Genomic DNA, 20,797 nt, shown 5'->3' on the forward strand with positions numbered 1-20,797 from the left:
TGCCCCCCCCCCAAGCACTTTGCCCCCTCCCCACCCAACCGGGTCTATTTTACCCTTTTTCCTGTGTTTTCACCCCAATTTCCCCCCCCCCACAGAGCCACGCGACCCTCCAGGGTTGGGTTTGATCTCCATCTCTTTATAGGAGCTGTACACAGTCAGCGCGGTCGGGGGGGGGGGGGCAAGGGGGGGGGAAAAATATACAGTGCTGCCCCCCCCCCAGCATCCCAGCAGGGGCAGGGGGGCACCAGGTACCCCCCCCCGTGGGATTACAGGGTGGGGGGGGGCCCAAACAGTCATTTTGCAACGAGAGACAGAGGGTTGTTTTTGGGGGGGGGGGGCTGCTAAATGGGGGGGGGGGACACACACGAGGCGGGGGCCGCACGCAGGCTCTGCGGGTTTTAGCTTTTATTAAATAAAATATATTAACATAAACTCTCTCCGGTGCCCCCCCCCCAGCTTTGCTAGCGCCCCCCCCCCCCCAGGTTAGTAGCTAGAGCTGTTGGCCCCCCCCCAAATACCGCACACACTGCTGGGGGGTGGGCCCATTTCTACCCCCCCCCCAATTACAGCCCTGGGGGGGGGGGGCTGGAAGGACACCCCCCCTCCATCAGCCTGGTTTGTGTTTTTTTTTGGGGGGGGTCTTCTAGTTTTGCGTGACCCCACCCCCCAAAGCAAAATGGAGCTTTTTTTTTTTTGGGGGGGGGCGGTCTTAGAGCATTCCCCTATACACTGAGGGGGGTGGTTGGGGGGGTCTGGGGTGCCCCCCCCATTAAATCACCCCCCCAGCACAGGGGCTCCCACTGCCCCCCCCCCCACATCGCCTCCTCATCCCCCCTCCCACTGCACCCCCACAGGGCGGGGGGGGCACGCTGAAAATGTGCCCCCCCCCTCCCCCGTGGGGCCGAGTCCTCACAACCTCCTCAGCCTCCAACCTGCCCGGGGGGGTCCCCACGGGCCCCCCCCATCCACACAGCGCCCTGCTCGCCTCCATCCCCACGTGCCCCCTCCTTCATCCTCGTGCCCCCCCCCCAGCCACCTGCTCTGGGGTCCCTGTCCCCAGTGTGATTTTTTTTTTTGGGGGGGGGGGGGGTGGTCCCTTTGCCTGTTCCCCCCCCTCCCCAGGCCATAATTTAAAGGGGGGGGTCCCTGTTTTTGTTATCCCCCCTCCCCAGGCCATAATTTAAATGGGGGGGGGGGTCCCTGTTTTTGTTATCCCCCCTCCCAATGAGGGTTTTGGGCAGCGGGGGGGGGGGGTCCCTGGGAATAGCAAAGCCGCCCCCCCCCCCCCAGACACACGCACACACACACGTGCACACCCACGCACACGCAGAGCCGCCCCCGGCCCTGGCTTTTTGGGGTGGGGGGGGGGCGTTAAGACTTTGTTAGTGACCGTGCTGCCCCCCCCCGCCCGCCCCAGCCCCGGGGCCGGAGAGGCGGCAGGGGGGGACACGGGGGCCGCAGCCTCCCCCCACCTCCTCCTCTTCCTCCTCCTCCTCCTCCTCGTCCTCTTCCTCGCCCCCCCCCTCAGGCTTTTTTGGGCGGGGGGGCCAGTTTGATGATCTCCTCCTCCGAGGGCTGCCGGATGATGTCTGCCGAGAAATTTTGGGGAGGGGGTCACCAGAGGGGGGGGTGCTGCGTGTGTGTGCGTCCCCACCAAGCATGGGGGGGTCCCGGGGGGGTCCTGTGGGGCCGGGGGGGGGGGCGCGCGGGGGGGGGCTCACCCTTGTACTTCTTGGCGCTGGGGATGCGGGTGAGCTTGGTGTCCACCTCGTCCTCCTCCGAGATCTTGAGCACCTGGGTGCGGTACTGCACCACCATGGTCAGCAGGTCGGGGCGCCGCGAGATCTCGAAGATGTGCTCGATGTACGACAGGTTGGCTGGGGGGGGCGGGGGGCGTCACCACGGGGACAGGGGACATCGGGACAGGGGGCGTTGGGGACGGGCAGGAGCTGGGGATGGGATCAGGCAGGGAAAGGGACCGGGGATGTGGACTGGGAGAGGGGACAAGGGACAGGGACCAAGGCGGGGGACGGGGACCAGGGCCAGCAGCAGGTGACAGGGACTGGAAGCGGGAGAGGGGACAGGGACGGGGACAGGGACAGGCACAGGGATGGGGATCAGGGCAGTGATCAGGGACCAGGAGAGGGGACGGATGGGGACCAGGATGGGGAGCAGAAACAGAGCCAGGGGCACAGACGGGGAGCAGAGACCAAGGCTGGGGACAGGGAAAGGGGACAGGGACAGGGGCAGGGAGCAGGAGAGGGGACAGGGAGTGGGGCAGGGAGCGGGGCCACAGCCAGCGGAGGGGACTGGGACAAGGGGACAGGGAGCAGGAGACCAGGAAAGGGCCTGGGGGGAACAGGCAGGGACCTGGGCAGGGGACAGAGCCCAGGATGGGGACGGGGAAAGGAGACAGAGGAGGGACGGGGACCAGGACGAGGGACGGGGACCGGGGGGGGGGACCAGGAAACGAGGCAGGGGACGGAGCTGGAGACCGAGGGGGCCACGGGGGCAGAGCGAGGGGATGGAAACGGGGACAGGGACAGGGACCTGGGGTCGGGGCGGGGGGGGGGGCTCACCCTTGTCCAGCTTGCTGTGCTTCTCGAGGAAGGCGAACCAGTGGTGGCTGGTGGCGATGGCCTCGCCCTCGCCGCTGGGGATGTCCTCCTTGCACGCCGACTTCAGCTGCTCCAGGTCCTCGGCCGTGATGTTCTGCGCCAGCTCCTCCAGGAGGCTGCGGTACTCGGCCATGGCTGGCGCCACCCGCGTCACGAGCGGCCCCGGCCTCAGCCGCCACCCCCCCCCCCCCCAGGACCCCCCCGGGACCCCCCCGACACGCTCACACACACACACTCACGCTCACACGCTCTCCATCCCTCCCTGCCGCCCCCCCCGGCTCCGCTGGGCCGTGACTCATGTGATGCTCACGGGATGTGACAGGGCTGGGGACGAGGGACCCGCTGGGCGCACGCGCTGGGGCCTTGTGTGGCCCCCCCCTCCTCGTGGCACGGCCCCCCCAGCACAATCTGACCCCCCCGGCACAACACAGCCCCCCCGGCACACCCCCAATACCCCTTGCACACCCAGCGCATCGCCCCTGCAATGACTCGGGGACACAGGGGGGGCACCCCAAGGCTGGGGGGGGGGTGGGACAGGGGCACCCCCAGCCCCGGGTGTGGGTCATGGGGATGGGGACCCCCCCCCCCTCTTATCACCCTGTCCCCCCCCCCCTCCATCTCCTGCTGCACCTCGGTCACCGTGGCGCCCCCCCCCCGGGATGCGGTTACCGTGGCGATCGCAGCACCCTGCCTGGCCTTTGGGTGCCCCCCCCTCTCCTCACAGCCCCACCCCGGCGGTGGCACCCATGGGTGCTGTGTGTGTGTGTGTGTGTAGGGGGGGGGTGCTGGCACCACGCGGGAGGGCACAGATGGGCACACGTGTGCACACGCACGCCGCCACCCACCCGACACGTGCACCCCCCCCCCACACCACCACCCCCGCCCTCGGAGCCACCCTGCGCACACCCCCGCGCCCACGGCCCCGCAGCCGTACGCACACGGCCACACACGTGCACACGCGTGTGAACACGCGCCCAGGTGCACCCCCCCCACGCATGTGCACCCCCCCCCATTTGCACACTCATGGGCACCCCCGCATTCGGACAACCACGGACACCCCCCGTTTGCACCCCATGGGCACCCCCCCCATTTGCACCCCCCCCATTTTCACACCCATGCCCCCCCCCGTTTGCACACCCCTGTGCACACACACACACACACACGTGTGCACACGCGTGTCCCACCCCCCTCCAGCCCCATGACTCAGCCCTTGCACACTTGCCCCCCCCTCCCCCAAATCCCGTGCCCCCCCCCCCTCCAGCTGCTGTCCCGGCCCCCCCCCCGCCCTCCCATTCACCCCATGCAAATCAGCTCATGAATATGCATGAGGGGCGTGGCCCGTCCCGAGCAGTGATGGGGGGGGAGGCTCCGCTCCCCCCCCCCCCTTCCCCATCACCCACCCTTGGGTGCCCACTTGGGGGGGGTCTGGGGGGCGCTGGGGGCGCCCGGCCCCGTTTTGGGCGCTGCCCTAAATCCCTCCACAGGCGGGGGGGGCCCGGGGGGGGCCGGCAGGATGCGGGGGGGCCGCTTCCTTCCCGCCTTTGTCTCCCGCGCTCCGTCCATTGCGGCCCGGAGGGGGGGGGGCGCTGGATTTTGGGGGGGGGGACACGGGGATAGCAGTGGTGTGGGGGGGGGCGCCAAATAACGGTCTCAATCCCCCCCCCCCTCGGGATTTTTGGGGTCCAGCACCCCCGGGCAGGAGACAAACGGGACGGGGGGGGGTGAGGGAGGTGCCCCCCCCGCGCCTCCCGGCTCCCCATCATTTTGGGGACCCCCCCTGCATCTCCCCCCCCCCCCCCCGTGTGCCGGGGGGGGGACAAGGGCCCCTTTGTGCCGCCGGGGACAATGCGGCCGCGGCCCGGCCCCCGCGGGGGAAACTGAGTCACGGCGGGGGCGGCCCCACGGGGCCGGGGGGGGGCAGCGGGGCCCACGGCCACCGCCCCGGGACCGGCACCGGGACCGGGGGGGCCACAGCTGGGCACATCTGGCCGTGCCCCCCCCCCCCAAGCACCTCCCTGCCTCAGTTTCCCCGGCAGCCTCGGGGCATCCCCGGGGGATGTGTGTGTCCGGGGGGGGGGTCCCGCTCCCCACGCCCCCCCCCCAGCCCTCCCCTTCCTGGGGCCGCGGGGCGGAAGAGGCGGCCCCCGGTGGCGCCGCCGCCCCGGCTCGGCCCAGTTTGGCCCCAGTTTGGCCCCAGTTCGCTCCCAGCACGGCCCGGGGCACGTGGCCGCATCACGCGCCGGGGGAGGGGACGCGGGGCCGGGGGCGGGGGGGGGACATCGGGGGGACCGGGGGGGGGATGGGGATGGGGGGGGCGGCCGGGAGCCCTCCGGTACCGGGCGGCACCGGGGGGGGCAGGGGGGGCGGGTGGCACCGCGGGGACCGGGCGGGGATGGGGGGGGTCCCCGTGCCCCCGTTGGGACCGGGTGGCACCGAGGGGGGGGGACCCGCGGGCCCGGTTCCCCCCCCCCAGGGCGGTCACGGGTTCGGACCCCCCCGCGGGCACCGGAGCGAAAGGGGAACTGAAACCGGGACCGGGGGGCAACGAGGGGGGGGGGTCGGGGACACGGGGGGGGCATCCCCGGTCCCACCGTTAACCTCGTCCTGGTCGCGGATCGGGGCGGGGGGGGGGCCGCTAACGGGAGAGCATCACCGGGAGGGGGGGGGGCACAACCGGGGGCAGGGGGGTAGCGTTACGGGAGGGGGGGAGCAAAACCGGGAGGGGTCAGCACCGGGAGGGGGGGGTTGGTAACGCGGGGGGTCTCCCTCGCGGCCCCCCCGGCTGCGGGAGCGGGGCCGGGGCCGGATGGAGGCGGCGGCTCCGGGGCGGGGGGGGGGGGGGGAAGTCCCGGTGCTGGCGGCGCCTTCCCGTTCCCGTTCCCTTCCCGTTCCCTTTTCCCGTTCCCGTTCCCTTCCCCTTCCCGGTTCCGTTCCCGTTGGGTCCCGGTCCCGGTCCCGGTCCCGCCCCCCCCGCCCCGCTCTTACCGGCCGGCTCGGGGCGGTGCCGGTGGCGGTGGCGGTGCCGGTGCGGCCGCTCGGTGCCTCGGTGCTGCCGCTCTGCGCGCCGCGGGGCGGGGCGGGGCCGTGGGGGGCGGAGCCCGAGACCACGCCCCTTAGTGCCACGCCCCGTTAGGCCACGCCCCTCCCGGCCCCGCCCGCGCCGGGCACCCACGGGGCGCCCCCCCCCCCTCCCGTGGGGGCGTCCCCACGCGCGGGGTCCCCGTCGCTGCCCCCCCCCTGCCACCGGGCACCGAGGACGCGGCGGCACCGTGGGAAGGGGCCGCGGCCGGGGGCACCCACGGGTGTTGGTGTCCCACGGGGGGGGTCCCAGCCCCTCCCCACGCACACGGGACCCCCACCTCCACCCCCCCCCAGTGTCCCCACGGTCACAGCCCGGCTCCTGGCAATTTTGGGGGCTTTAATGGCCACGCGTGGGGATGGGGATGGGGGTGGAGGGGGCCATGGTGGGGCCTAGTCCTCATCATCTTCATCATCATCATCATCATCTTCATCATCTTCATCATCGTCATCATCATTGTCATCTTCATCATCATCGTCATCATCATCATCGTCCTCGTCATCGTCCCCGGTGCTGATCTCTCCCTCCAGCACGTCCTGGATCCACTCCTGCAGCTCCTCGGCTCCCGGGAGGTCGTCCTCGTCCATCTCCAGCCACACGCTGTCCGCCTGGGGACACCGGGGGGGGGACACGGGGGGGGGGACACCAGGATGGGGACACCGGGATGGGGACACGGGGCCGGGGTGGGGGGCACTGGCCATGGGGGACAGTGCAAAGGGGACAAGAAGTGGGGCTGTGGGGTGGGGAGGGCACGGGGACAAGGCGGGGGGGGGGCAGGACAGTGCGAGAGGTGACAGTGGTGCCATGGGGGGGGGGGTCCGGGGGGGGTACTCACATCGGTGACGTTGACCACCCCGATCTGGGGCCGGGACAGGTCGATGTTGAAGGTTTTCTCCCAGTAAGGGATGAGCTGGGGGGGGGGGACATGGGTCAGCCCCACGGGGGGGGGGTCACAGCAGCGGGTCCCCTCCCGGGGGGGCTGGGGGGGGGGTGCTACCAGCGGGAAGTCCTCGGGGTCAATCAAGATGATGCTGAGGTCGGGGTTGTCGGTGTTGTCCCGGGCCAGGTCCTTCAGGATCTCCAGGAACTCGAACCCGTCTTGGAGGGGGGGGGGACAGGGGTGAGAGGGGATGGGGGGGCCCCCCCCGTCCCCCCCTGCAAAGCCACAGGGGCACCGGGACCCCTCCCGTACCCGGATCGTCCTCCTCTGCGAAGGCCACGATGTGGATCCCATTGATGTCATCCTCCTGGGGGGGGGACACGACACAGGGGCTGGTGTCACCCCCCCCGTCACCTCGTGGGGGTCATGGGGGGGGGACACAGAGCAATGGGGTCATGACCCAGCCGGGGGGGGGTCCCCAGACTCACCCATGTCTCGTACATGCTCTTGGGTTTGAGCTTCCGCAGCGTCGTCCTGCGGGGGGGGGGGATAAAGTGGTGAGGGGGGCCCCCAGACTGATGCCCCCCCCCCTCCAGGGCTGTGCTGTTCGGGGGGGGGATGCTGGGGGGCTGCAGCAACTTGGGGGGGGGGGCAGGAGGGGGCCGAGGCCCCTCTGCACCTCGGGGGTGGCCCCAGTGCCCCCCACCTCCCGTGGGATTGAGGTCATGGCGGGGGGGGGGGCTGGGGGGGGCTGATCTGGGATTAATGCTGCAGCGCCCAGGCGTTATCCCTGCCCTGCCCGGGGGGGCTCTGCCGCCCCCCCACCCCACTGGCACCATGCCCCCCCCTCTATCCCCCCGGTGAGGCCTCACAAATTCGTGTCACACCGGGGGGGAGGGCATGGACCCCCCCCGAGCACTGCCCCCCCCTCCCTGTGCCAGGAAACCCCCGTCCCTGTGGCTACCACTGCCCCGGCCATCACCTCCCCATGGCAACCGTCCCCATGGCAACCACCTCCCATAGCAACCGTCCCCATGGCAACCAGCCCCATGGCAACCATGTCCCTGGTAACCACCCCCTGGCAACCTCCTCCCCATGGCAACCGTCCCCATGGCAACCAGCCCCCCAGCCATCACCTCCCCATGGCAACCACCTCCCATAGCAACCGTCCCCATGGCAACCATGTCCCTGGTAACCACCCCCTGGCAACCTCCTCCCCATGGCAACCATCTCCCCATAGCAACCACCTCCCATGGCAACCAGCCCCTGGCAACCACCTCCCCATAGCAACAGCCTCCCATGGCAACCACCTCCCCATGGCAACCATCCCCATGGCAACCACCCCCTGGCAACCAGCCCCATCCCCCGGGAAGCCAGCCCCCTTTTGGGGGCGCAGGGCCGGTGCCCACCGCCGGTGCCCCCCCACGAAGGCCACGATGTCCTCGGTGCCGGGGGGCCGGGCGGGGAGGGTGAGCGGCTCCTCCATGAAGGGCTCGTAGAAGTCGACCTCGTTCAGCTTCAGCGTCAGCTTCTTGGCCACCTGGGGGGGGCGAGGGGGGCTCTGAGCCACCCGTGGGACCCCCCCCCCAATGGGGACACGAGGAGGGGACCCCCGGTACCTTGGCGTCAAAGGTGGCGAAGAAGGGGACGTAGGGGTGGAACTGCGCCGCCGCCTCCTCGAAAGCCTTGAAGTCTGGGGGAGCAGCGCGGGGTCCCGGCACCAACATGGGGCCAGCGGGACCCCCCCCAGCCCCCCCAGTCCCCAATGATCCCGGGGGTGGGATGGGGATGGGATTGGATTTGGGATTGGATTTGGGATTGGGATGGGGAGGGGATGGGATGGGATGGGATGGGATGGGATGGGGTGGGATGGGATGGGATGGGATGGGATGGGGTGGGGTGGGGTGGGATGGGGTGGGGGGGGTGGGATGGGGTGGGGGGGGCCGCCCCTCCCCACGTACGCTCCGAGTCCTTGCCCTCGAAGTAGCCGATGACCTTGGGGTCCTCCTCGATGTTCTCGAAGGCCTGGAGCTCGCGGTCGCCCTCAATGAACTCCACCGGCTCCTCCAGCACCTGGGGGGCAGCGTCTGGGGGTCAGCAGGGGTCAGGGAGGGGGGGGGTCAGGGCACGGGGGTCCCTGGGGTTTTTTTTTTTGGGGGGGGGGGCACTGACATCCAGCAGGAACTCCACCAGCGTGTCAGCCGCCAGCTCCCCGTCGTACTCGATCACCTTGTCCCCCTTGAAGATGTAGATGCTGTTCTCCTCCGTCAGCCCTGGGGGGGGGGGGGGACACGAGGTGGGGGGGCAGCTCAGCCCTGGGGGGGGCCCTGCGCCAAGCTGGGGAGGGTCTCAGGGGGTCCCTGTGCCAGGTAGGGGGGGGGCATGGGGCTGTCCTAGGCTTGGGGTGGGGGGTTCAGGGGGGTACGGAGGTGTCTGGGCCATTTGGGGGGGGGCATGGGGGGGTCTCTGTGCCTCGCTGAGGGATGGGGGGGGGGCAAGGGGGTCCCAGTGTTTCCATGTGAAGCTGGGGGGGGGGTGTTCAAAAAGTTTCCTCAATGGGGGAAAAACCGGGGGGGGCTGTTCCAGGTGGGGGGGGTCCAAGGGGGCCAGGCTGGGCTCATGGGGGGGGGGTCCCTGTGCCTGGCTGGGAGGTGGGGGGGGGAGAGGGGGGCTCTGTGTTGGGTTTGGGGGGGGGCTCCAAGCATCTACAGGAGGGACGGGGGGGGGGCCCTGCACCCTCCCCTTGGTGCCAGCCCAGGAGGACGCCCCCTGCCCCCCCCCCCCCGCAGGGTCCCCATGGGGTGCCCCCCCCCCGCCCCCCCCCCTTACCCAGTTTCTCGGCCACGGCCGCTTCCTTCTGGGCATCCACGAGGCCGAACCCCACGCCCCTGTCCTCCAGCACCTGGGCTGCCAACTGGGGGGGGGGACACGTGGGGACACCTTACTCAGAGCCCCCCCCCATCCTGCCCCCCCCCCACCCCCCCACATCCCCCTGTCCCTTCTCCCTGTGTCCCCCCCGTCCCCACCCAGCACCACGCTGGTGCCACCAACCCCACGGGGGGGGCCCTGTGCCGGTGCCCCCGGTTGCCCGGTGCCCCCTCCCGCGGTGTCACGGTGTCCCCAGTGCTGGTTCCTGTCCTCCCAGTATCCCGCTGGTGTCCCCATGTCCCCACCAGTGTCCCCAGTGCCTTGCAGGTGCTGGTGCCCCAAGCAGCTGCCTGTCCCACCAGTGTTCCCAGTTCCTCCCCAGTGTTCCCAGTTCCTCACCAGTGTCCCCAATTCCTAACCAGTACCCCCAGGTCCCCACCAGTACCCCCAGTTCCTCACCAGTACCCCCCAGTTCCTCCCCAGTGCCCCGCGGGTACTGGTGCCACCTGCGCCCCCACCCCACCAGCATCCCCCAGTCCCCACCAGTCCCACTCCGAACCATTGGGTTCGTGCCCCCCCCGGTGCCCCCCAGCCCCCCCCGTTGCCCCCCCACCTCCAGGACGAGCTCCCCCGTGTGCAGGCGGCGCTGGGCCTCGTTCCCCGCGGGGGGGCCGTGGTAGAGCAGGGCCAGCACCGGGAAGCGCCCGAGCGCCGCGGGGGGGTCCCGGGCCGGCACCGGCAGCAGCCGCCCGGAGCCGTCGTGGGTGGGGAAGCGGAGACCCCCCCGGGACCCCCCCCCGGCCGCCACCCCCAGGGCCAGCAGGGCCAGGAGCAGCCCCCAGACCCGCATGGGGGGTCGGGGAGGGGGGGGGAGGAAGGGACGAGGAGGGAGCTGCGGGGGGGGACGGGACGGACGGACGGACGGACGGAGAGCACGGGGACGGACGGACAGATGGATGGACAGACGGACAGACAGCCGGCACGGGGACGGACAGCCGGACAGGGAACAGGCGGACGGACAGACGGACGGATGGACAGCAAGGGGACAGACGGACAGACGGACAGAACGGGGACGGACAGACGGACGGACAGCACGGGGGGGTGGACACACGGACAGGGAACAGGCGGACGGACAGACAGACAGCCCCCGGCCCGGGTGGCAGCCGGAGGGGGACACCAGGACACTTGGGGACAGAGGGGACAGCCGGACGGACAGACGGACAGCACAGGGGGGCGGACACACGGACAGACAGACGGACGGACGGACAGACGGACGCGGCCCGGCCGGGACCCGCAGCCCCAGCGCCTGGGATGGGGGTGGGAGGGGAGGGGGGGGCAGCGGCCACGCAGCCCCTTGGTGGCCCCCCCCCCCCGGGGGAGATTTGGGGGGGGGGGGCGGACAGACACGGCCCCTTCCGGCCCATGGGGGGGGTGGGGACAGCAGGGGACAGAGAGGAAACAGGAGCCGAGGGGACGGAGCCGCGGGGGGGGGCACACGGGGGGGGGGGCTAAAAATAAGGAGCTGGGGGTGGGGGCACCGGGACACGGCCATGGGGACACTGCAGGGACAGGGACCCCCCCCCACAGGAACGGGACCCCCTGGATGGGGGGGCGAGACCCCCCCCGTGGTGGCCCTGGGGCTGGGGGGGGGGGCGGGGGGGGATCTTTTATTTATTTATTTATTTATTTATTTATTTATTTGCCTTTTCTTTTTAAACCTGGGGAGAAACCCGAGCAGGGCCCAGCGCCCCCCCCCCTTGCCCCCCCCCAACTCCCCCCCACTGCTGACTCAGCACCCCAAAGCTTGGGGGGGGGGGGACACCCCAAAACACCAGGGCTGCGTGTGCTGGGGGAGGGTGGGGGGGTGGTTCTGGGGGGGGGGCACAGCGCACCCACATTGCTCCTGCGTGCCCCCCCGCAGGGTGTCACCCGGGGGGGCGGTGTAAAGTCCCCAGGGTGGCCGGGGGGGGGACAGGTGGCAGCGCCGCGTTATTTATACCCCGCAGCTGCCGGGGTTTGGGTGGCGAGACGTGATGGGGGGGGGCTGTGTGTGTGCCCCCCCCCCCCACCCAGACACCGGGCTGGCCCTGGGGGGGCGCTGCTGGGTGGGGGGGGTGTAGGGGTATGGGGGGCGGGGGGGGCATATAGGGGGATATGGGGTTATGGGGGGGGCACCGTGGGGGCAGTGGGGACATGGGGGGGTGGGGGGGGCATGGGAGGACACAGGGACATGGGGGGGGGCATATGGGGACACGGGGGGGGCATGGGGGGGACATGGGGGCATATGGGGACATGGGAGGACATTGGGGGGGACCAGGGGGGTGTGGGGGGCATGGGGGGGTGCACGGGGGGGGCACAGCAGGCATTGGGGACAGAGAAGACACGGGGGGGGCCCAAAAACCCTTCCCCACTCAGTGCCCCCCCCCAGCACAGACAGGGCAGGCCGGCACCGAAGGGGTTAAATTGGTTTATTGCTCCAACGGGGGGGGCTCTGGGTGCCCCATGGGGGGGGGGGGCAGAGGGTGTTCCCCCCCCCCAGGCGTTTTGGGGGGGGGGTCCCAATGCTCCCCCCCCCAGGGCCGAGCAGCGCCAACCCCCGGGGTTAGTACAGGGTGAGGGGGGCGTGGGGGGCTGTGTGTGGGGGGGGCGGGACCCCCGTGGGTGGGGGTCCCACGGGTGGGGGGGGGCGCGGAGGGGGGGCTGGGCCGGCCCCACGCTGGCACTCAGTAGTAGGTCTCCTTCTCTACCCAGCCTGGAAGGGGGCAGGCGTTAGGGGAGGGGCTGGGGGGGGTGGAGGTGCCCCCACCCCCTTGAGACCCCTCCTCACCCCCCCACCCCCATGAGTGCCCCCCCAGCCCCTCGGGTGCTCCCCCCCCCCCCTTCTCGGGTACCCCCTGCTCTCAGGGGGGTTCCCCACTTCCTGGGGTGCCCCCCCCCACAACCCTGGGTGCCCCCCACCCACCTGGGTACCCCCCCACCACCACTGGGTGCCCCCCACCAATTTGGGTGCCAGCAGCAATTTGGGGAGGGGGGGGTCAGGGTCTGCTTTGGGGATGGAAGGGGGTGCCGGGGGGGGGGGGCAGTGCCCATATTGGGCGCCTGGAGAGGGGCAGGGGGATTGGGGGGGGGGGGCAGCGACCACCTGGGGGGGGGCAGTTGGTTTGGGGGGGTCAGTTCTGAAACTGTTTTTTGGGAATGGACAAGGTGGGTTTGGGGGGGGGGGGGCCGGGATTTGGGGTCCGGTGCTCCACATCTGGGGGGCAGAGGGGGTCGGGGGGGCTGCACCCTAAGGGGCCAGGGGGATTTTGGTGCCTGGGGGGGGTATTTGGGGCGGGGGGGGGTCACTCACCGCCGGGGTAGCGGCGCAGGATGAGCTTGCGCACCTCGTCATAGGCGAAGATGAGGAGGCTGTAGGGGAAGGCGCAGAACCACCAGGTGACCCTGCAAGGAGGGGGGGGGGCACAACATCAGCCCGGGGGGCACCCATGGGTGCTGGGGGGCCGGGGGGGGGACCGGGGGGGGCGCTCACTTGAGGGGGTACATGCGCAGGGCCACCCCCATGCCGGGGCAGTAGGAGAGGAACGCCGCCAGCGCCGTCTCCTCCAGCAGCCCAAAGATCAGGATCTTGTTCCTGGAAGGAGGCACCGCGGGTGTTGGGACCGAGGGGGGCACCCATGGGTGCCGGGTGGGAAGGGTTGGGGGGTCAGGAGGGCGAGGGGGGGGGCACCCACTTCATGCCCTGCTGGAAGACGGAGTTGCGGCGGGTCTTGCAGATGATGAGGTCGGCCCACTGCACCACCACGATGCTGGCGAAGAACGCCGTGTGGCACGTGAACTCCACCACCTTGCGCTGCTCGTACGTCTGGGGGGGGGCACGGCTCAGCACAGGTGTGTGCACCCCCGGGGACACGCGCGTGTGCGAGGGGAGGGGTGTGCCGGGAGGGGGTGCGCAGCCAGGGGGGTGTGTGAGGGGTGTGGGGGGGTGTGGGGGTGCTGAAGGGAGGCAGGGCGGTGGGTGAGTGTGCAAGGGGTGTGGGCGAGTGTGCAAGAGGTGTGAGTGTGTGAGAGGTGTGAGTGTGCAAGAGGTGTGGGTGAGTGTGCAAGAGGCGTGAGTGTGCAAGAGGTGTGAGCACAAGCAGAAGCGGAGTGCACAAACGGGTGTGCAAGACCTTGTGCGCCTGGGTGGGGGTGGCTCACATGCAAGCACACCAAAATGGGTGCACAAGGGTTGTGCATGAGTGCAAGTGTGCAAGGGCACAGGCACACACACACACACACACACACACACACACACACACACATGTGCACACGCACACGAGCACAGCCGTGCAAGGGGAGCTGCACAAGCAGGCAATGAGGCGTGCACAAGGATGGCTCTGCGCGGGCACACGCGGATACACCACAACACAATGTGCACACCAGCACTCGGCGGGTGCACAGGTGTGCAAGGCCCTTGCACAAGCGTCCCTGCACCCGCACACTCACACGCACGAGGGCACACGAGCGGCAGCACCCCGAGGAGCCGCACAAAGGCAGCGCACAAACCGGGGGCTGCGAGGGGAGGGAGCGAGCAAGCGCTTGTGCAAGCGTGCCGGCAGGTGTGTGCGCACACAGGGGGGGTGGGGGGGGCTTTGCACGAGCGCGTGCGCTCACCCACTCCTGGCCGTAGGAGTCCTCCAGGTCGTTGGTGGAGCGGTCGTCCCAGGCCAGGCGGATGCCCACGAGGCGAGCGGGCAGGAAGCCGTTCTCAGCCAGGATCACGAAGTAGGTGAAGAACCCCCCCAGCGCCTGGATCATGCCTGCGGCACCCCCGCGTCACCCCACGGCTCGGCACCCTTGGGTGCGGCGGCAGGGTGTCCCCGGGTATCCCCAGCGGGCTCCCTGCGCGCCCTCGGTGGGTCCCCCAGTGCTCCCAGTATCACCAGTGGGTGCCCTGCGGTGGCACGGGGCGCTGGGGGGGTCACTCAGGGTCACCAGTGGGGTGCCGCGGTGAGCCCTTGGTGCTCCTCGGGGGGGCCCCGGTGTCACCCAGTGCTCCTAAATGCCAGCCAGGGGGGGCATCACCCGTGGGTGCCTCAGGGTCACCAGTGGGTGCCACTCGGAGCCCTGGTGTCACCCAGAGCCCCGGGCAGGGGGGTGTCCCTTGGGAGCCCTGCTGTCACCAGTGGGTCCTGGGGGGGCCACCAGAGCCCTGGTGTCAGCTGGGGGGGGAACACGGCTGGTATCAGCAGCGGGTGCCCCAGTGCTACTCATGGACCCTGGGGTGCTACTCGGAGTCCCAGTGCCCCCCAGCTCTCGCGATGTCCCCAGCGGGTCCCGAGGTGTTGGCAGGGGTGCCAGGCCCCCCCCTCCCCGGGGGGGCGCTCACCGATCTGCCCGTAGGCCATGCTGATCAGCCGCTCGTTCACCAGTTTGTCCGTCCGCGGGTTGCGGGGCTGCCGCTTCATGATGTCGCTCTCGGCCGCCTCATAGGCCAAGGAGATGGCAGGGACCTGGGCGGCATCGTCACCCCGTCACCCCCTGTCACCCCCCGTCATCCCCCATCACCCCCTGTCACCCCCTTGTCACCCCCGTGCCACCCCCGTGCCGCCCCCCTCACCATGTCGGTGCCCAGGTCGATGCAGAGGATGGTGACGGTGCCGAGGGGCAGCGGGATGTTGGCGATGATGAAGAGGAGGAAGGGCGTGATCTCGGGGATGTTGCTGGTCAGCGTGTAGGCGATGGATTTCTTCAAATTATCAAAAATCAACCGGCCTAGGGGGGGGACAATGGGGTCAGCACCCATGGGTGCTCACCACCACGGGGGTGGTGGCACCCGTGGGTGGCTCCTGACCTTCCTCCACCCCGGTGACGATGGAGGCGAAGTTGTCGTCCAGCAGGATCATGTCGGCCGCCTGCTTGGAGACGTCGGAGCCGGCGATGCCCATGGCGATGCCGATGTCGGCCTTCTTCAGCGCCGGGGAGTCGTTGACGCCGTCGCCCGTCACCGCCACGATGGCACCCTGGGGACACCGTGGGGATGGGGACACCGTGGGGATGGAGACACAATTGGGATGGGGACACCACAGGGACGGGGACGGGGGCACTGTGGGAACAGGGACACCGTGGGGACAGGGACACCGTGGGGACAGGGACACCATGGGCCATGGGATTATGGCACCGTGGGACATGGGGACAGAGGACCAAGGGCACAAGGACAGGAGCACCGCAGGGAGCAGGGGTGGGGACATCATGGGGCACGGTGACTCCACGGGGCACGGGGACGGGGCACCACGAGACACAGGGACAGGGGACAGGGACACCCAGGGGGGAACGGGGACGCTGTGGGGGGGGCCGCGGGACACCCACCTGGCGCTGGCAGCCCTCCACGATGATCAGCTTCTGCTGGGGCGACGTGCGGGCGAAGACGATCTCGGTGTGGTTCTTGAGGATCTCGTCGAGCTGCTCGGCCGTCATGTCCTTCAGGTCGGAGCCGTGCACCACGCACGCCTTGGCCTCCCTGCGGGCACCGCGGCGCTGAGCGGGGGCCCCCGGCCTCCCCCCTGCCCCCTGTGCCCCCCCCGAGACCCCCCCTGCCCTTACCGGGGGTTGACCTGGCTGACGGGGATGTTGAGGCGCGCGGCGATGTCCTCCACGGTCTCGTTGCCCTCCGAGATGATGCCGACCCCCTTGGCGATGGCCTTGGCCGTGATGGGGTGGTCGCCGGTCACCATGATCACCTGGGGGGGGCAAAGCCACCACCATGAGCCCGTGTTTGTTTTGTTTGGGGGGGGTATGGCATGAAGCTGGGGGGGGTCTCACCTTGATGCCGGCGCTGCGGCACTTGCCGACGGCGTCGGGGACGGCGGCGCGGGGGGGGTCGATCATGGACATGAGCCCCACGAAGCAGAGGTTGGTGGTGGGGAAGTTGATCTCGTCGGCGTCGAAGCGGAAGCCCCGGGGGAACTTCTCCGGGGGCAGGTAGAGGTGGCAGAAACCTGGCGGGGGGCAGAGGGTGACGGGGTGGCCCCCTCCCCATCCCTTCTGCACCTCCTCTTGTCTCCCCCATGTCCCTTTTGTCCCCGTGGCCCTTCCCTCCACGTCCCCAGTGCTCCCTCTTCTGCCACGTCCCCATTCCCATGTCCCCATGTCCCCATGTCCCAGTGTCCCCATGTCCCTGTGTCCTTAATGTCTTCTGTCCCCCACAGCCCCCCCATCCCCATGTCCCTTTGTCCCCATATCCCCACATCCCCCCTCCCCTTGCCCCCACACCCCCATATCCCCTCACCCACCCCCCCATGCACCCACCTCCTGCCTCCCCCCTCCCCCCTGTGCCTCCCTACACCCCCTCCCCGCCCCCCGGCCCCGCTCACCCAGCACTCTCTCCCCCAGCCCCCCCAGCTCGAGGTATGCGTTCTGGAAGGCCTCCTTCATCTCCTCGTCCAGCGGCACCTCCTGGCCCTGCAGCAGGATGCGGGAGCAGCGGTCCAGGATGCGCTCGGGGGCGCCCTTCATCACCAGCAGGTACCCCTGGGGGTCCTCCTCCCGCTCGTGGATCGAGAGCTGCGGGCACGGACACACGCTGGCACCGCGGCCACCGCAACCACCGTGACCACCGTGACCACCGCTGGCACCACCGCGGCCGCACCTGGTACTTGTTGGTGGAGTTGAAGGGGATCTCGGTGACTTTGGGGTTCTTGTCCCGCATCTTCTTGACGGAGCCGCAGGAGAGCTGGATGCACTTCAGCAGCGCCGACTCGGACGCGTCGCCCGCCGTGTCCCGCTGGTGTGTGGAGAGGAACCCAAGGTGATGCGTGGGGACACCGGCACTACCAGGGTGGCAGACTGGGGTGGTGACACTCGGTGCACCGGTGCCGGGGGCCACCTACCTTGGAAATTGAGATGTTCTCCTGGCCCGGCTTGAAGACAGCGCGGTTGCAGAGGCCGGCGATGCGCGCCAGCGCCGCCCAGGTTGGTGAGCGCTTGTCAAAGGTGGCACCTGAGGGACAACGGCCCCCATCAACCCCCGTCTCCTCCGGGGACACCTCCTGGGGCGCAGGTAGGTGCCTTAGGGGGCCACTGCCCAAGGGTCGGGGTGCCCAGGGGTTGGGGACCCGGGGGCCGGGGGCTGGCCACCCACCCGACTGGTCCTCGGTGGTGTCGGCCTCGTGGATCTGGTTGTCGAACCACATGTGCGCCACCGTCATGCGGTTCTGGGTGAGGGTCCCGGTCTTGTCGGAGCAGATGGTGGAGGTGGAGCCCAGCGTCTCCACCGCCTCCAGGTTCTTCACCAGGCAGTTCTTGCGCGCCATGCGCTTGGCCGTCAGCGTCAGGCACACCTGGGGGGGCACCCACGGGTGTCAGGGGGCACCCCCCGGCCCTCAGCGGGCACCGAGCGGCGCTGGGTGCAGCAGGACCAGCCGAGCCCGGTAGCACCAGTCCCCGCCACCTCCCTCCCACCAGAACCAGTGCCCTCACAGCACCTTCTCCCCCTTCTGCTCCCCTGGGGGCCCTTACGGTGACGGTGGCCAGCAGCCCCTCGGGGACGTTGGCCACGATGATGCCGATGAGGAAGATGACGGCCTCCAGCCAGGTGTAGCCCAGGATGAGGGAGAGGATGAAGAAGGAGAGGCCGAGGAAGACGGCGACGCCGGTGATGAGGCGGATGAAGTGCTCGATCTCCATGGCGATGGGCGTGCGGCCCACCTCCAGCCCCGAGGCCAGCGAGGCGATGCGCCCCATCACCGTCCGGTCCCCCGTGGAGATGACAATGCCCCGGGCGGTGCCTGGGGGACAGCCACGGGGTCACAGATCCCCTCCGTGCACCGGGGACACCCACACGTGTAGGGGCACCCTCCTGGCTAAGGACACCCGGCCACGAAGGGGGCCCTGGGGGACACCCACCCCAACAGGGGACACGGGGGCCATCGAGCGACGTGCCCACCGGGGTGCACCACAGCACGTGGGCACGCACCCACCCGGGGGACATGAGGGACGTGTCCCACTGGGGACACGGGGGGGGGGGAACAGGGACACCGCCAGCACCCAGCACCCGTGGGCGCCCACCTTCCACGCAGTTGGTGGAGAAGAAGCAGATGTTGCGGGTCTCCAGTGGGTTCTCGTGGGTGAACTCTGGCGAGCGGGTCTGGGGCTCCGACTCCCCGGTCAGCGAGGAGTTGTCCACCTGGCACGGGCAGCGGTGGGTACCGGGGGGCACGGGGCACCCCCCCTCGGCCAGCCCCGGTGTCCCCAGACCAGCTCTGGGGTCCCCACAGCAGCCACAGCACCCAAAGGTCCTGGTGCCCACCCAGTGCCAGTCCCGGCGCCCACCCGGTGCCAGTCCCGGCGTCCATCCCGTGCCACCAGCAGTGCCCCCCCGTCACCACGTCACCGGGTGCCCCCCCCGCTCACCTTGCAGCCGTGGGAGGAGATGATGCGCATGTCGGCGGGCACCCGGTCGCCCCCCTTGACCTCCACCAGGTCGCCCACCACCACGTTCTCGGCGTTGATCTGGATCTTCTCGCCCTCGCGGATCACCAGCGCTTGCTGCGGGGCGCAGGGCACCCTGAGGTCCTGCCAAGGCCCCCCCAGGACCCCCCCCATACAGCCTGGCAGGGTGCCGGGGTGCGGGGACAGGGACCCCGGGGCTCCTACCTGGGGCACCATGTTCTTGAAGGAGTCCATGATCTTGGAGCTTTTGGCTTCTTGGTAGTAGGAGAAGCAGCCGGTGACGATGACGACGGCGGCCAGCACCACCCCCAGGTAGAGCTGGGGACAGGCAGCGTGTCACCGTCCCCAGCGTGCCCGGGGACATGCCCATGGCCCCCCGCGGTGCCCGTGTCCCCCGCCGTGTCCCCTGTGTCCCCACACAGTGCCCGTGTCCCCTACCATGTCCATGTCCTCCCAGATCCGCTACGGTGCCCCTGTCCCTTGTCACGCCCGTGTCCCCTGTCACATCCATGCCCCCCACGGTGCCCATGCCCCCCCCAAAGTGTCCATGTCCCCCGCGGTGCCCGTGTCCCCGCAGTGCCCTCACGTTGTCGTTGGAGGGCTCGTCCTCCATGGCGGCCTGGATGCCGTAGGCCAGGAAGCAGAGGATGGCCCCGATCCACAGCAGGATGGAAAATCCCCCAAAAAGCTGGCGGCAGAACTTGACCCACTCGGGGGTGGTGGGCGGGGGGGTGAGGGCGTTGGGGCCGTCCTGAGCCAGGATCTCGGCCGCCCGCGCGTTGGTCAGACCCTGCGGGACGGGCACGCTGCCACCACGGGGACAGGGGGCTGCCGGGGAGGGTGGGGGGGGGACACACATGGGGACGGGGTGCCAGGAGGGCGCCGCGGTGGGCGCGCGGGGACGTCTCACCCGGGACAGGTCCACCTGGTATTTCCTTCCCAGCTCATCCAGGGACAGCTTGTGGTCGTCCTGCGGGGGCACACGCCACCCTTGTCACCGCTGTGGGGTGGGGGTCCCCGACTCCCCCCCCCCCCCCCCCCCCCAAACCCCCCCGGGTCCCCTCCTCACCAGGTTGACCTCCTTCTTCAGCTCATCCAGCTCCTTCTCCTTCTGCTTCCTGCGGCCGCCGCCGTTCTCCGAGGTGGTGGCCGCGGGCGAGTACTCGCGGCCATCCTGCGGGCGCGGGGACACCGTGGGCACGGGGGCACCGCCGGCACCGCCGCCACAGCTGGCACGGCCGCGGCCGTGGGCACGGGCATTACCATGGGCATGGATGTCACCGCCAGCGTGGGTGTCACCGTGGCCACAGGCATCATCGAGGGTCACCGTGGGCACGGTGGGACTGCAGGCACGGGGTGGCAGCGTGGGTATGGGGGGCGCGGTGGGTGGGGGGGGGGGAAGGTGGGTGGGTGTCACCGGGGGGGGCCGCTGGGGACAGGGGAAGAGGCACCCACGGCGCAGAGCACCGGGGGGGGCAGCGTGGGCATTTGGGGGGGTCACCATGGGCATGGGGGGCGGCGTGGTGGGCATGGGGGGGCACCAGGGGCACGGCGGTGTCACCGGACACAGGGGAGAGGAGTCCGGGGGTCAGAGGGGGGGGGGGTCACCGTGGGAAAGGGGGGGTCACTGCGGCCACGGGGGGGTCACTGCGGCCATGGGGGGGTCACTGTGGCCACGGGGGGTCCCCACAAGCCGGGTGAACAAACCCAGCACCACGGGGGTGCCACCCCAGGCAGGGGCCGGGGCATGGTGCCAGCTCCCCCCATCTCGGGGAGGTTGTGGGGGGGTGACCCGGCCCCCCCCCGGTGCCCCCCCCCCGGCACTGCTGGCAGCGGGGGGGCTGGCACAGCGCGGTGGCACGGCCCCGGCCCCGGCAGCTTGGCAGGAGCAGGCGTGGGGGGGGAGCCGGGGGGGGAGTTATG

General features: G+C 70.4%; 3 protein-coding genes across 3 annotated transcripts in view; all 3 read right to left on the reverse strand.

Annotated features, from left to right (window-relative positions):
• Positions 1-1,081: 1,081 nt before the first annotated feature.
• PEA15 (proliferation and apoptosis adaptor protein 15) lies at positions 1,082-5,688 on the reverse strand. Its single transcript, XM_082780943.1, has 4 exons — positions 5,604-5,688; positions 2,580-2,753; positions 1,722-1,877; positions 1,082-1,589 (listed from the first exon to the last, which is right to left on the reverse strand). The coding sequence occupies exons 2-4, from the start codon at positions 2,749-2,751 to the stop codon at positions 1,525-1,527; spliced, it is 393 nt and encodes a 130-aa protein (XP_082637069.1). The 5' UTR covers positions 2,752-2,753; positions 5,604-5,688; the 3' UTR covers positions 1,082-1,524.
• Positions 5,689-6,021: 333 nt separating this feature from the next.
• On the reverse strand, positions 6,022-10,816 carry CASQ1 (calsequestrin 1). Its single transcript, XM_082780918.1, has 11 exons — positions 10,059-10,816; positions 9,407-9,491; positions 8,750-8,850; positions 8,539-8,650; positions 8,197-8,270; positions 7,987-8,117; positions 7,066-7,111; positions 6,890-6,944; positions 6,695-6,795; positions 6,533-6,607; positions 6,022-6,305 (listed from the first exon to the last, which is right to left on the reverse strand). The coding sequence occupies exons 1-11, from the start codon at positions 10,293-10,295 to the stop codon at positions 6,090-6,092; spliced, it is 1,233 nt and encodes a 410-aa protein (XP_082637044.1). The 5' UTR covers positions 10,296-10,816; the 3' UTR covers positions 6,022-6,089.
• Positions 10,817-11,943: 1,127 nt separating this feature from the next.
• Positions 11,944-20,797, reverse strand: part of LOC309888517 (sodium/potassium-transporting ATPase subunit alpha-2) — a 10,311-nt gene continuing 1,457 nt past the window's right edge. The window contains exons 2-24 of the mRNA XM_082780872.1: positions 20,138-20,217; positions 19,944-20,048; positions 19,785-19,844; positions 19,461-19,664; positions 19,079-19,192; positions 18,836-18,970; positions 18,491-18,608; positions 17,942-18,210; positions 17,565-17,763; positions 17,314-17,423; positions 17,073-17,207; positions 16,798-16,987; positions 16,247-16,422; positions 16,028-16,164; positions 15,794-15,944; positions 15,279-15,447; positions 15,045-15,199; positions 14,814-14,937; positions 14,099-14,244; positions 13,177-13,307; positions 12,975-13,076; positions 12,795-12,886; positions 11,944-12,197 (exon numbers count right to left, since the gene is read on the reverse strand). Of these exons, the coding sequence (XP_082636998.1) occupies positions 12,169-12,197; positions 12,795-12,886; positions 12,975-13,076; positions 13,177-13,307; positions 14,099-14,244; positions 14,814-14,937; positions 15,045-15,199; positions 15,279-15,447; positions 15,794-15,944; positions 16,028-16,164; positions 16,247-16,422; positions 16,798-16,987; positions 17,073-17,207; positions 17,314-17,423; positions 17,565-17,763; positions 17,942-18,210; positions 18,491-18,608; positions 18,836-18,970; positions 19,079-19,192; positions 19,461-19,664; positions 19,785-19,844; positions 19,944-20,048; positions 20,138-20,191 (3,105 nt within the window). The 5' untranslated portion in view covers positions 20,192-20,217 and the 3' untranslated portion in view covers positions 11,944-12,168. The remainder of the gene's footprint in view (positions 12,198-12,794; positions 12,887-12,974; positions 13,077-13,176; positions 13,308-14,098; positions 14,245-14,813; positions 14,938-15,044; positions 15,200-15,278; positions 15,448-15,793; positions 15,945-16,027; positions 16,165-16,246; positions 16,423-16,797; positions 16,988-17,072; positions 17,208-17,313; positions 17,424-17,564; positions 17,764-17,941; positions 18,211-18,490; positions 18,609-18,835; positions 18,971-19,078; positions 19,193-19,460; positions 19,665-19,784; positions 19,845-19,943; positions 20,049-20,137; positions 20,218-20,797) is intronic.

This window comes from Aythya marila, assembly GCF_965140915.1.
Source record: "Aythya marila genome assembly, chromosome: 29".
NCBI classification, from domain to species: Eukaryota; Metazoa; Chordata; class Aves; order Anseriformes; family Anatidae; genus Aythya; species Aythya marila.